The sequence below is a fragment of the Amblyraja radiata genome, chromosome 11, assembly GCF_010909765.2.
Source record: "Amblyraja radiata isolate CabotCenter1 chromosome 11, sAmbRad1.1.pri, whole genome shotgun sequence".
Classification (NCBI taxonomy): domain Eukaryota; kingdom Metazoa; phylum Chordata; class Chondrichthyes; order Rajiformes; family Rajidae; genus Amblyraja; species Amblyraja radiata.
The window spans coordinates 46,905,205-46,919,293 of NC_045966.1; the positions used below are offsets into that span (position 1 = coordinate 46,905,205).

The 14,089-nt window shown below is 45.0% G+C and overlaps 1 protein-coding gene across 4 annotated transcripts in view; it reads left to right on the top strand.

Moving 5' to 3' along the window:
* Positions 1 to 14,089, top strand: part of LOC116978600 (arf-GAP with Rho-GAP domain, ANK repeat and PH domain-containing protein 3-like) — a 173,210-nt gene that overhangs the window by 111,438 nt on the left and 47,683 nt on the right. For 3 of the 4 annotated variants that reach the window (XM_033029861.1, XM_033029860.1, XM_033029859.1), the window contains 2 exons: positions 9,133 to 9,264; positions 10,137 to 10,290. In XM_033029861.1, coding sequence (XP_032885752.1) covers positions 9,133 to 9,264; positions 10,137 to 10,290 — 286 coding nt within the window. The remainder of the gene's footprint in view (positions 1 to 9,132; positions 9,265 to 10,136; positions 10,291 to 14,089) is intronic. The other variant, XM_033029862.1, reaches the window with a different exon arrangement.

Here is a 14,089-nt window from a genome sequence, read left to right on the forward strand (position 1 = left end):
TACAGGTAATCGTACTATTATCACAATAGTTGCATTCCTAAGAAACCTTGCATTATAAATGCAATTGTATTCGTGGGAAAAAGTGGGATAAATTGGAGAATTTCAAACTTACATTAATAAAATTAATTTTCACACGGGCTTTTAAAACAATAACGTTTTTAATAGCTATATGTTTACTTTTATTGCTGCAAGCTAAAAGTATTAAAGGCTGTGTGTTACATTATTTAAGAGAGTATTGCTGAACAAGTCATTGGAACTGTTGCACTATAATGTTGAGAACTGTATTCTGCACTATCTTTCTCTATCTTTTGCTATACCTATTGTTGAGTTTGGCTTGAGTGTATTTATGTACAGTATTATTTAATTTGATTGCATAGCATTGAAAATAAAGCTTTACACTGTACCTTCGTATAAGTAACAATAATAAGCCTAAATCTGATGGTCAATAGAAATAATTGTTAATCAGTTTCAAGGCGCACCTGCATTTAGGGCAGCACAGTGATGCAGCGGTTGAGTTGCTATCTTAGAGCGCCAGAGAAAACCCATTCCGTCACAGGGAGAACTTACAAACTCCGTACAGACAGCACCCATAGGCAGGAACAAACCTGGGTCACTGGCGCTGTAAGGCAGCAACTCTACTGCTGCACCACTGTGCCTACCATACCCTACTGTGAATGTCCTACCCTACAACAGTACCTTCACTAGACTGTTGCACAGATTGGCCACATAGGTTTTAAATCTTTCACCCCTCATTGTACTAATTGTGAATTATTGTTTTGCTGGAATTATTGGGAACGAACCTTTAGTCAATACATTCATCTAACCAATTCCCCAAAGCCCCCCAAACACATTTCCCCTCAATATTCCTGGCATGTTTGACTTCCATTCCCTCCATCCCTAATCTCTGTTCACCTGTAAGCATCTGTGGAAAGAATGCAAATGGCCATTAACTCCACAATGGCCTTGGCTCTTTGAATGTCCTGTATGGTGTGTGGGGTTGGAGGGTGGTGTGTGGAGCGTAGGTCTGTAAAATTATACCCAGGTGGAATATCAGGCTCTGCTAATGTAGGATTACACCACAAATTTACCATAACAAGAGAATGTCTCAAAATACAGCTGATGTTGATGAAGCAGATGTCGTATCCACTTGGGGCTGGGTGTAATCACCTAAAGGGCCTGTCCCACGTAGGCAGTTTTTCACCGGACTGCTGGTGAGTGTCAAGCTCGTGGCACTCGCTGAAAAACCAGGAAGTGGAACGGCGAGTGTCAAGAGTGGAACACACACACACACACACACACACACACACACACACACACACACACACACACACACACACACACACACACACACACACACACACACACACACACACACACACACACACACACACACACAAACACACACACGCAAACACATCGCAAAGGCGGGGGTCAGGGAAAGCGGGGGAGCGATGTCTGAAATTCACACAGTGCAAAGCCAAGGTGATACAGACACACACCGCGATGAACAGGAAGGTTAAGATTGCTAGCACAGTGTACGGTAAAACCACTGTCCCACGGTAAGAGTTCATTCCAAGAGTTCTCCCGAGTTTGCCTTGATTCGAACTCGGACATTTACAGTAATGGCCACTCGTTGGTACTCAGGGCTCTCATGGACATCTTTCATAATGTTGAAAAATCTGCATGAATCTTCCCGTGCTTACCTGCCGTTAGCGAGTATTCCCGAGTACCTGCCATTAGCGCTAAGAGACGTCCCCGAGCTCCGACGTAACTGCTACGTTCATTCTCCGTGCTTACCACAAGTTTTTTTAAAACTCAGGAGAGCTCTTGGAATGAACTCGTACCGTGGGACAGGGCTATAGGTCGTTTAAAAGAGCGGGGCGGGGAGGAGGAGGAGGGGAGGGGGCAGGGGGGGAGGGGGGGGGGGGAAGGGGGGAGAAGGAGTGAAAACACTTTTAAGAAACCAGACAACTTTTAATAAGCCAGAGATACACAGCTGTGAAGTTTAGCGGGCATTTAACATTACCGGTCGGTTTTCCTTGGGTCTGAAAACTCGTGCTTACGTTTTTTTCCCCCAATGAACTAATGAAAATGCCCAGTCAGCAAAGGAGATTAACTAAAATTACCTACAGCTACTTCGACTACTTACAACTACATGGCGACCCCATTACCACTGCACCTACGACTACAAAAGTATCAATTTTGTCCATGGCGACCAATTTTTGCCCAGAAAAATTTTCAACATGTTCAAAAATTTGCGGCGACCATACTGAGGCCGCACCTAGTTCCCAGAATGCGGAACTCCTCGCGACCACGAAGGAGACTCACCAGAGACCACCAGCGAACATGTGGCGACCATGTGGCGATCATGAGACGAGCGCAGAGTCTCCTGCACTCGCCTAAAAAGTCGGCTAAGTGGGATAGGCCCTTAAGGATAATTGGGGAGGAAATTGCTATATCTCTCCTCGTAATTGACTGGTGCATTTTAATTTATTTTCCCTTGTCCCAAAACCTTACAAGTTCTGCTGTTAGGATATGCCGTGTCTATTTTGGAATATACAAGGCATCATATCACTACAGGACAGGCTAGACAGAACAGCAGGACGTTTCCAACTTGGACATTTCATAATATTTCCTTCGATTCAGACACACTTGCCAACTTCGAAGGACCTAAGAGGCAGACTACTTGGTAAATGCAATGTGCACATTTAGGATTTGTAGATTGGTTATTTCCGACTAGCCAATTGTAGTGCTTGTTAGTAGTTGCTCTGCCCAATATGCGTTTTATATCAGCAAGAGTTTGCCTACGCCATTCAGTATGAGTAGCTGCTAGGAACTGTTATGTTGTGCAGGCTGATTCTGTAAGTACATTTAATAAACATGTGTTGTATCCTGATATGTGTTTGACTCGACTCATTACATGGTGTTCCCCTGCGGAAACTGACACGCAAAGACGCTGCATGGTCCTGGTATCCAGAGCACCAAAGAGCTTCCGACACTCTCAAGTTGCAGCTGACTAGCGCACCTACTCTCGCCTACTTTGCTTTGGAGTTATCGGTGACACTCACCTGTGATGCATCCCTGTACGGATGCAAACCAACACCGATGGCGACTTCAAGCCTGTTTCTTATGCCTCTCGCACACTAACTGACACTGAACAACGTTATGCTCAGATCGAAAAAGAATTGCCTGCAGTGGTTTTCGCCTGCACAAAATTCAAGGATTTTATTTTTGGGAAGTCTGTGACTATAGAAATTGACCACCAGCCGCCGGTCACTATTTTGAATAAACCCATTCACGCTGTCCAAGCCCGTCTCCAATGGATGATGAAGCAGCTGCAGCGGTTTGATTTCAACATTATCTATGAGACAGGCAAGGACATGCACATAGCTGACATGCCATCAAGAGCCCCACGCAAAACCAACGAACAACAACTCTCTAAACAGGACCAGTTCTCAGTAATGAAGGTATCGTATGCTCCTACTGATTGTTTGAGCAGCCTGGCAGAACACACGGCTGCTGACGAGACTTTACAATTGCTGTCCGCAGTCATCTGTAGTGGCTGGCCGGATAAACAACATAACAACCCGCTCGCAGTCCGCCCATACTTCCTGGTTCACGACAAACTGGTGTTGCAGGACGGGATTATATTTAAGGGCCACAAGGCAGTTGTCCCAGCTGCCCTCCGGGACGAGTACTTCAATGCTGTCCACAGGGGCCACCCCGGCGTGGAGGCAACCCCTACAACGGGCACAAAGCATGTTTTACTGGCCTGGTATGACCACCTATTGGATACGGTGATTTTGTGTTACTATATAAACTTCCCCATATGCGTTATTAGCGTTCCGCTACCTATAGATTAGATTAGCTTTATTAAACTTTATTAATCCCCTTATTCAGGGGAAATTCTGATGTCCTTGCAGCACACTAATAAAAATACAACATAGCATTCAAAAAGAAGTTCAACACAAAAACATCCCCCCACAGTGATTCCCACTGTGGGGGAAGGCACAAAGTCCAGTCCCCATCCTCTTGTCCACCCAAAGTCGGGCCTATTGAGGCCTCCACAGTCGCCGCCACGGCGCCCGATGTTCTCGCCGGGTGATGGTGCTCTGGCGTCGGGAGAACCCCCAGCGGCTTGGGGTGCCAGGAACGGCCGCCTTCCCACCGGAGACCGCGGCTTCCAAGCCAACAGACCGCGCCGAACGGAGCTCCACACACTGGCGATCTCGGCAAGAGATCCCAGGCTCCGGGATGTAAAGTTCAGCGCCGCAGCTGGCCGCTCCACAGAATCGCTGCTCCACGATGTTCTCATCTGCGGTCCCAGCATACTGGAGTTCCAGCGCGGCGACCCAGGAAAGGCATCGCCCGCTCCGCAATAGCGCTCCAGCGCTGCGCCGCCGCCAAAGCCGATGTTCTGCGCCGCCGCCAAAGCCGATGTTCTGGCCAGGTCCCCTCAGGGAAACGTCGCTCCAGGACCCGCTGGTAGGCCGCAAGGACAGGTCGAAGTCGCTGCTCGGAGGAAGGCAACCCCTCCGACCAGGTAGGGACTCGAAAAGCAGTTTCCCCCTTCCCCCCCACCACCCCCCACACATAAAAAGATTAGGCCCCCTGACTGTACACTCAACGTACTAAAAATAATAAAATAGAAGGGAAAAAAAACGGACAGCTGCAGGACAGGCAGCCGTTCAGGACAGCGCCACCCTATGTTCCTATGTACCGTTGCTTTCTTTTTGTTTCGACAAGGAGAGATGTAGATTGGTTATTTCCTACTAGCCAATTGTAGTGCTTGTTAGTAGTTGCTCCGCCCAATATGCATTTTATATTAGCAAGAGTTTGCCTACGCCATTCAGTATGAGTAACTGCTAGGAACTATTATGTCCTGCAGACTGATTCTGTAAGTACATTTAATAAACATGTGTTGTATCCTGATATGTGTTTGACTCGACTCATTACAGGATTGAAGGAGGCCACTGAGTACACAGTTGATCGCTGTGAAAGTACATTCTGTTTTTTTCATCAGTGCATTGATATTTCCTTTAATGCGGCGAGACTCACGTTGCAACGGCCCCTACAGCCTGTCTGTCTTTTTTAAAATTTTTGTTCTAGTTAAATGTAGTTATCGTGTTTTTTTATTCTGTTTTTTAAGGGCCTGTCCCACGAGCATGCGACTCCATGCGGCAAGCGCGACCTAACGTGGTCGCTTGAGCCCTACGGCCTCGCAGGGCCGGTCCCACTTCGATCGCCGGAGCCGTATGGAGTTGTGCGGAGCTGGTCCCGACATCGCGCGGGACTCCGAGAAACTGACCTCGTTCAAAAATTCCGCGCGGCAACGGCCTGCCGGCCCGCAGTCACCTCGATGCCGTACTCACCATCTCGACGGGCGTGTGCAGCGTCTTGACGCCATACGTCACGCGCGAACTTCCTGTGGACTTCGCTCGAACTTCACGTCACTCACCCGACCTCCGCGCAGCCCCCGCTTCCGGTTTGGTCGCGCTTGCCACATGCAGGTCGCATGCTCATGGGACAGGCCCTTAACTGTGTATATGTGGGGGGCGGGGGGGGAGGGGGAAACTTTTAAAATCTCTTCCCGGCACGGGAGACCTGACCTTTTCCCTGTCGGGTCTCCGTTGTCGTTGGGGCCTAGCACCGTGGAGCGGCCACCAACCGGAATGACCTGTGAACGATCCAGTCACGGAACCTGGGGAGCTGCGGACTTACCATCATGGGACTGGCTGGCCTCGGAGCTTGGAGAGTGGTGGCGGCTCGCTGCTGCAGCCCGACTCCGGAGCTCGGAGGCTCCAGCTGCAGGCCGGTGGACTGTGACATCGGGAGCTCGCGGGTCCGGGTGTGAGACCGCTTTTCGGAACCCCCGCAACGCAACTTCTCCAGCCTGTGTCACGGGGTTGGAATGACCCTGAGCGGGGCTGTACATCGCCCGGCGTGGTTTTAATGGCCGCAGGACATTCTAACGCCCGCCGGGGGCTCCAACTTTGTGACATTTAGACCTGGAACGGGGCCGTACATCGCCCGGCACGGCCTTAATGGCCATGGGACTTATCATCGCCCACCTGGGACCTCAACATCGGGAGAAAAATGGTGCAGGGGAGAGAAAAGACTTTGCCTTCCATCACAGTGAGGAGGAGATTCACTGTGATGAATGTTTGTGTGAATTGAATTGTTTGTGTGTCTTGTAGGAATTGTTTTGTTTGTATGGCTGTAGAAACTGAGTTTTGTTTGAGCCTCTCTGAGGTTCAACTGACATGGAATAATCTTTTTTAATTTTTTTTTTTTTTTTTTTTTTGAAGAAACAAATTGCTGGTGGAACTCAGCTGATCAGGCAGCATCTGGGGAGAGAAATGTTCCAAGATGAGAACAACGGTTCAGGTCGAGACTCTTCATCTGGACTAATGATGAAGGATCTCGACCTGAAACATCAACTGTCTATTTACCTCCAGAGAAGCTGCCTGATTTATTGAGCTAGAGCAGTTGCTTTTTTTTGCTCCAGATTCCACTGTCATAAGCAAGAGCGGAACTCGCTATCAAAACATGGAGGGGACGGGGGACACCATTTTTTGGCGGCCATGCGTGCATGCGCACACTCACACACTCGCGCGAGGCTTCGGAGGCTCAATCCAGCGCTAAAAGAGGAGATTTTAAAATCGGGATCACAAAAACTTGGGGGGAATGTCCCCCACCTCTCAAAACATGGGGGGGGACATGTCCCCTCTGGCCCCCCCCGGATTTTCTGCCCCTGGTCATAAGGTCATATAGCATGGAAACAGGCCTTTCGGCTTGACTTGTCCACACCAACAAATATAGCCTATCCACACTTGTCCCACCAGCCCGCATTTGGCCTATATCATTCTAATCCTATTGTATCCATGCACTTGTCCAAATGTTTTTAAATATTGTGATTGTATCTGCTTCAGGTACCTCCTCTGGCAGCTCGTTCGATATACCCACAACCTTGTGTAGAAATGTTGCCCCTCAGGTTCCTATTAAATCTACCCCCCCTCACCTTAAATCTATGTCCCCTGATTTCTTTATTCCATTACCCTTGGTAAAAGACTGTGCATTTACCCTATCTGTTCCTCTCATGATCTTATACACCTCTATAAGATCATCCTTCATCTTGCATTCCAAGGAATAAAGACACAGTGCGAAAGTCTCTAGTGTTTCCTTCTGATCTTTAATAATCTAGCAATTTAAGAGTAACATTTTAGGCATGACTGATTGCAGTCTGTCCATCACATAACTGAAATAAATAAGTGGTAAAGAGCATTTTATTGAACAAAGTTTTAAGACTTTGTTGAGTAATTTACTAATGTGTCACATAACTATTACTAACCTTGTGATGATTGTCCAGTAACTTTCACTAGTCTGGTGGGAACTGATTCGTTTTGGAAAAATGCCCTTTTTTCTGTGTGATTCATTGTGGCTTAGTTTCAAAGAAATGTTTCAATATAAAATAAATTACACAAATAGTAGACAATACATGGACTCAGTGACTCTAGATTGAACCCTAAAATGGGTGTCCTTTATGGAGATATAAAGCTATCTGGACCAATAAGGAGACATAAGAGATTACAGATGCTGGGGCTTTGACCAAAGAAACAAAACACTGGAGGAACTCAATGAGTCAGGCATCACCTGTGGTGGAAAATGTACAGGCAACGTTTTGGGTCAGAACCCTTGTTCAGACTGATGGAGTACAGGGGGAGAAAGCTGATAAAGAGAGGTGAGCAAAAGGGGTAAGACAAGAACTGGGAAGTCATAGGTGCACATAAGTATGGAGGGACAATTGGCAAATGGGTGGTAGCAACCAAGGCTGATGGTGAAGTAGATAGAAAAAAATGCCAATGTGGAATCTGATTAGGAAGGAAGATGGAGAATGAAATATAGAATTAGAGGGAGGAATGGTGTATGAAAGGTAATGGAAGAGGGAGGGGTAGGGGCAGAAAATAGGGGAGCAGGGAGGGAAGGGAAATTAGTAGATGGAGGAAGGAGCTGGCTGATGGGGACAGTGTGAGTGGAAAGAAAAGTGTGCATGTTGGGTGGGGGAAGGACTGAGAGATAAGAAGGGGCTGGTCTAAAATAGCCCCTCTTGAAATAAGGCGTTGGTATTCAGAGAGCTGTGAAGAAATTTCAAGTGGAAATGAGAAGGTTGTGGAATTTTACTCTTGTAAAGGCATGTATAAAAGAAAGATTATATGTTGTTCAATATTAAGGGTGTTTTAGGTTTAGGTTTATTGTTATCATGTGCACCAAGGTACAGTGAAGAGCTTTGTTTTGCATGGTCCCCAATCAAACCAGATAATACAATACATAAGAATAATCATGCCCAACTCATGTACAATAGGCGGAGTGAAGGGAAAGATACAGAGTGCAGAATATAGTTCTTAGGTTTGTAACGCAACTAACAAAGACCAATGGTACACAAAATTGCTGGGGAAACTCAGCGGGTGCAGCAGCATCTATGGAGCGAAGGAAATAGGCGACGTTTCGGGCCGAAACCCTTCTTCAGACCCTTTCCTTCGCTCCATAGATGCTGCTGCACCCGCTGAGTTTCCCCAGCAATTTTGTGTACCTTCGATATTCCAGCATCTGCAGTTCCCTTTTGAACCCGATAACAAAGACCAATGTCTGAGGTGAATCAGACTGTAACCTTGCTAATGGAAGAACCATTCAGAAGCCTGACAACAGAGGGAGGAAGGTGTTCCTGAGTCTGGTCGTGCTTGCATTCAAGCTTTTGTATTTTCTACCTGAACGGAGCAGGGAAGAAGGAATGATTCCGAGTGGGCAATGTCTAATGTTAATGGATATGGGGTTAGGAAAGAAAATAGCATTTTGGTAGATGATCAGTCGTGATCATTTTGAATGGTATAGGAAGTCCAAATGGTCAAATAGTTCACTTATTCTTCTATTTTTTATGCTCTTATGCCTTCCACATTACTGCCCATGAAATCAAATTATTGTGGAACTTCTTGGAATTGTTTTCAATTATAACAGCCATATGCAAGTGGAAGTTGTAGTTGTTGGCCTCCTGCCTTTACACATCTGAGGATATTAGAGATGTGATGACTGCTGTTGGTTAACATACACTCAAGTGATTGTGTTTATTCCCTTCAGATGGTCCAAGTTCCTTCCCCTTGGATTTGACTGGTATTTACAGTGAGATCACACAACCTGTCATGCACTGTGGCTACCTGTACAAGACATCAGCGTTAACAAAGCTGCCTTCCAGCAAGAAATGCAAAGATGGTATGTGATCAGTAATGACCAATGTTGACTGAAAACAAACGTAGTTATGGCTAGCTGGCAGTGCTTCTTGTGATAAATATAGATCAAAGCAGATTTCACTTTTTTCCCTGAAGTATTTATATGACTGGTATGGGCATAGTTATTGCCAATTCTTAATCACCCTGAACAAATAGTACAACTGCTCCTCGACCTACGATGGGGTTACATTCCGATAAACCCATCGTAAATCGAAAATATCGTAAGTCGAAAATGCATTTAATACAATTTGATCACATCACCGGAAGTGTGCGGCGGCTTGCTGCCGTTGCCGAGTGTTTGCACCGTCATAAAGTCGGAATATTGTAAGCCGAAGCCTCGTAAATCAGGGAGCATCTGTAATGCCGTACAGGAATAACATGCAGGCCAAACTGGGTTGAGACAGTATGGTTCCCATGGAATGAGAATTAGTTGGATTTCCATGAAAACCTGAAGTGGACGTCATATTTCCCCAACACATCATGCTTTCTTAACTTAAGCTCAATATATTCCCCCATCGCAGGCTTGGAATTTATTTTTTATTTATTCATTATTTATTATGTGTCACATCCTGATAAAATTGACTATACCAATAAAAAATCTGTAGGCTCACTGTAAGCCGGGGCTCACTGCAAATTGACTGAGAATGTTCAAATGCATTTGGTATTTGACAGCTAAGAATAAGGTACAAATAAAACGTATCTTTGAAACACATTGTTGAGAAGACTAACCCTCCCATACAATACTGTTTTCCACTTGTTTTGAACAAGCGCTAATTATTTGATTATAAAGCCACTTTATTGAACTGTTTAATTTAGAAATGACCATGTACATTGAAAAAAAAATGTTTTCTTCAGAATTTCAGAAGCAGTGGTGCACCATGGAGAAATCTCTTCTTTTTTACGAAACAGACAAGAGTGCTGAACCGATTGGCAAGATTGAAATGAATGATATAGTCTGCATCGGAGTGAATAGGCCACAGTCAATGGTAAACTCCATCCCAACAGACAGGTACAGGGAAATTGGTCAATACCCCTTGCAGTGTTTGAGTTTGAGTTTAGTTTATTGTCACGAGTACCGAGGTACAGTGAAAAGCTTTTGTTGCGTGCTTACCAGTCAACAGAAAGACAATATATTGCTTACAATCGAGCCATGGTCAGTGTACAGATAGATACATGATAAAGGGAATAACATGAACACGTTTAGTGCAAGATAATGCCAGAAAAACCCAATCGGATAATCCGATGGTCTCCCATGAGGTAGGTAATAAAAGCAGGACTGCCTCTAGTTGTTAGTAGCATGGTTCAGGTGCCTGATAACAGCTGGGAAGAAGCTGTCCCTGAATCTGAATTTGGGCTCTGTAGGATTAAATGAGTCATACATGTCAGTTTATCAATGAAAGGGTTAGTTCATACTTAACCTCAGCTGGTGGTTCCAAAGAAAGTTGCCAGTTATTTTCTAGATGCTCTTCAACTTCTCTGAATTCAGCTGAGTTGGAAGGCAGAAATCAGGACCAAAGCTGGGGTCAGATGACAGTTCATGTGACCGACCTTCACTACTGCACTCACTACTGAGTTCAGCACAGGAGTACAGCTAGCTAGAGTACAGGAGCTGGATGAGAACACAGAACATGGTACAGTGCAAGAAAAGGTCCTTTGGCCCACAATGTCTATGCCAAGCATGATGCCAAGACCAACTCTTATCTGCCTGCACACAATCCGTATCCCTCCATTTGTGCAGCTAGACCCATATAAAATACACTTTTGTGACTGGTTTTCACAAATGCCTGTATTTGTGATGTATATTCAGTTGAAGATAACCATTAAATGTGAATAAATGGATTATGAGCGTAAGTAAACTACTTATTTAATTTTATTTGACATTAAGTTATTGATTTTAATTAATTTCCAGTACATTTGTTGGTTTCCATTAAAGCTATTTCTTCTATTTCTTACTTTTTTTATTGATATTTATATTGGTATTTATTTTGATTATTTTGCTGTTCTTCAGACACAAAGACACAAAGTCTGAAGAAGGGTTCCAACCCCAAACATCACCCACTCCTTTTCTCTAACAATGATGTCTGACTGCTGAGTTACTCCAGCATTTGGTGTCTATCTTCAGTGTAAAGCAGCATCTGCAGTTCCTTCCTACACATTGATTACTCTGCTGTTTGCTAACCATTGGGAGGAAGCAATGGAGGGTGTGGTTTATGTCTTAGAAACGATGATATACAGATAGCTCCCTTTGAACTCCTCTGTCTATTGCAGGATCATTCCTATGGTTCCACATGTATCACTGTGATCCCATCTTTCTGCAGAGTGGAGGCATGGAATGTGCTGGAGGCCAGACACCAGCTCCTCAATGATTCTTATGGTGGTTCCTGATCGAACTGAGCTCAGGGACCATGTGTACTTGGTGTTTGGCCCATCAGCTTTAAGCCACCCATGATTGTAGTTGATATCTTTTATGCAGACCATTCATTTCTGTAAATGTTGCTAATTATTTTTCCAATGATATTGTGCAATTATTAAGTTAATTCTGTTTCAAACTAAATGTTTCGTTTTTTTTCCTTTGAGATTTTTAAAAATGTTTTAGTAGAATTTAAATGCATTTCAACTATTTCTAAATGTCTATGATCATCAGACATCTAGAGGCGGTAGAAAAAATACTTTCAGACGGCATGATGGTTAGTTTATTATTGTCACATGTACCAAAGTACAGTGAAAAGCATTTTTAGTTGCAAGATTTCCAGTCAAAGAAAAGACTATCATTACAATCAAGCCGTTCACAGTTTACAGATAAGGATAAACTTAGACTCAGATCCTTTATTTGTCATTCAGACCTTTCGGTCTGAACGAAATGTCGTTGCCTGCAGCCATACATATAATAATAAACAACAAAACACACAATAAACACAAATTAACATCCACCACAGTGAGTTCACCAGGCACCTCCTCACTGTGATGGAGGCAAAAATCTTAGGGTTACTGTCTCTTCCCTCCTCATTCTCCCTCTGCACTGAGGCGATATGTTGTTACCCCACCGGGCGATGGTAAGGCAGTCCCGCGGCTCACCGAGCTCCGCGGCCCGGGGGTGGTCGAAGCTGCCGCCCTCCAGTCCAGTGGACGCAGCTGTTGCCGCGGGAGCTCCGGAAAACAGGCACCAGCCTGTGACCTGCGAGCTCCCGACGATGTCGTCCACTGGCCCGCGGCCGAGCCCCGGATTCAGGTCACCGCCGCCAGAACGCCACCTCAGCTACCAGAGCACCGTCTCAGCCCTGCATCTTTCAAAGAAGTATCTCACAATAAGAAATAAGATAAACATTATTATTTCTTTTCATCTGGAAAGCTAGGGGAAAGAGAATGAGCTTATTTGGTGAAAGCTTTAAAATCCCATCCAACGGTTTATTAGGTCTCAAGTCTGTTTGCAGCGTTTCTGGTGTTCACAGTTTTATCCCAGGTGTGTTTAGAAACTTCAGACCAGCTAATTCTTTTTTTGCTGGCCAGATTACTAAACTGACAGCTGTGGAATATGTTCAAGAAGGAACTGCAGATGCTGGAAGATCGAAGGTACACAAAATTGCTGGAGAAACTCAGCGGGTGCAGCAGCATCTATGGAGCGAAGGAAATAGGCGACGTTTCGGGCCGAAACCCTTCTTCAGACTGATGGGGGGTGGGGGGGAGTGTGGAATATAATTGTTCGCTTGCACAGAACTTTTTTTTGTACGCTAAGTGATCCCAAATGCAATATCTTCAAAAAAGAGGGGATCTCAAACAATTAAAAAAGTACTGACATGGATTGACACAAGGAACTGTAAACCTGGTTTACAATTTAAAAAAAGACACAAAATGCTGGATTAACAACGATTCAGGCAGCATCTCTGGAAGACATGGATAGGCGATGTTTCAGGTCGGGACTCTTCTTCAGACTTATTAGTATTAGTTTATTATTGTCATGTGTACTGAGGTACAGTGAAAAGCTTTTGTGTTGCGTGCTATCCAGTCATCAAAAGGACTATACATGATTACAATTAAGCTGTCCACAGTGTACAGGTACAGGTACAGGTTATGACGTTTAGTGTAAGATAAAGTCCAGTAAAGTTTGATCAAGAATAGTTGGAAGGTCTCTAATGGGGTAGATGGGAGGTCATGACCACTCTTGTTGGTGAGAAGATGGTTCAGTTGCCTGATAAGCCAACTTACCCACCTTAAGGCAGGTAGGGGGGGGGGGGGGCAAATATGCACCAATGATATTATCATAGTAAATTTTCCAAGCTTGGTGCTGTTCTCATTCTAGAATGTACTGTTTTAAGTCATCATCATCATCATCATTGTTGAAAACATTAGCGACGCAGTGGTGCTGGTTACCAACAGGAAGGTGACGGATGCACCCCACATCTCTGTCCTCCATTTCCTGCGGACTTCCACCGCTGGAAGTATAGGATTTTGGTGTGTGTGCTTTATCATCAATCCTTACAATGCTATGTACGACAGGATCACAACTTCTACTGAAGTGTGGATGGCGTTTGGCTCGCTCAAAGCTCATCTGCCCTTTGACAGGTCTTGTTTTTAGTCCTGCTGAGGGTCCACAGCCCCCTCCTCACCTGGCAAACCAGCTGGGGGACACGGTTTAGTCGCCGACTATCCGACCATGGAGCAGGTAGCATGGGATTACATGGTACCCGTGGTGGGGGGGAACTCCCCCCGACCTGACCTGAAAAGTCATAAAGTAATTAAACCTTCTTTAACTTAAAAATATGAGTACAAAAAACTTAACCTTGCATTTGGATCTTGCTTCAGTCTGTTTT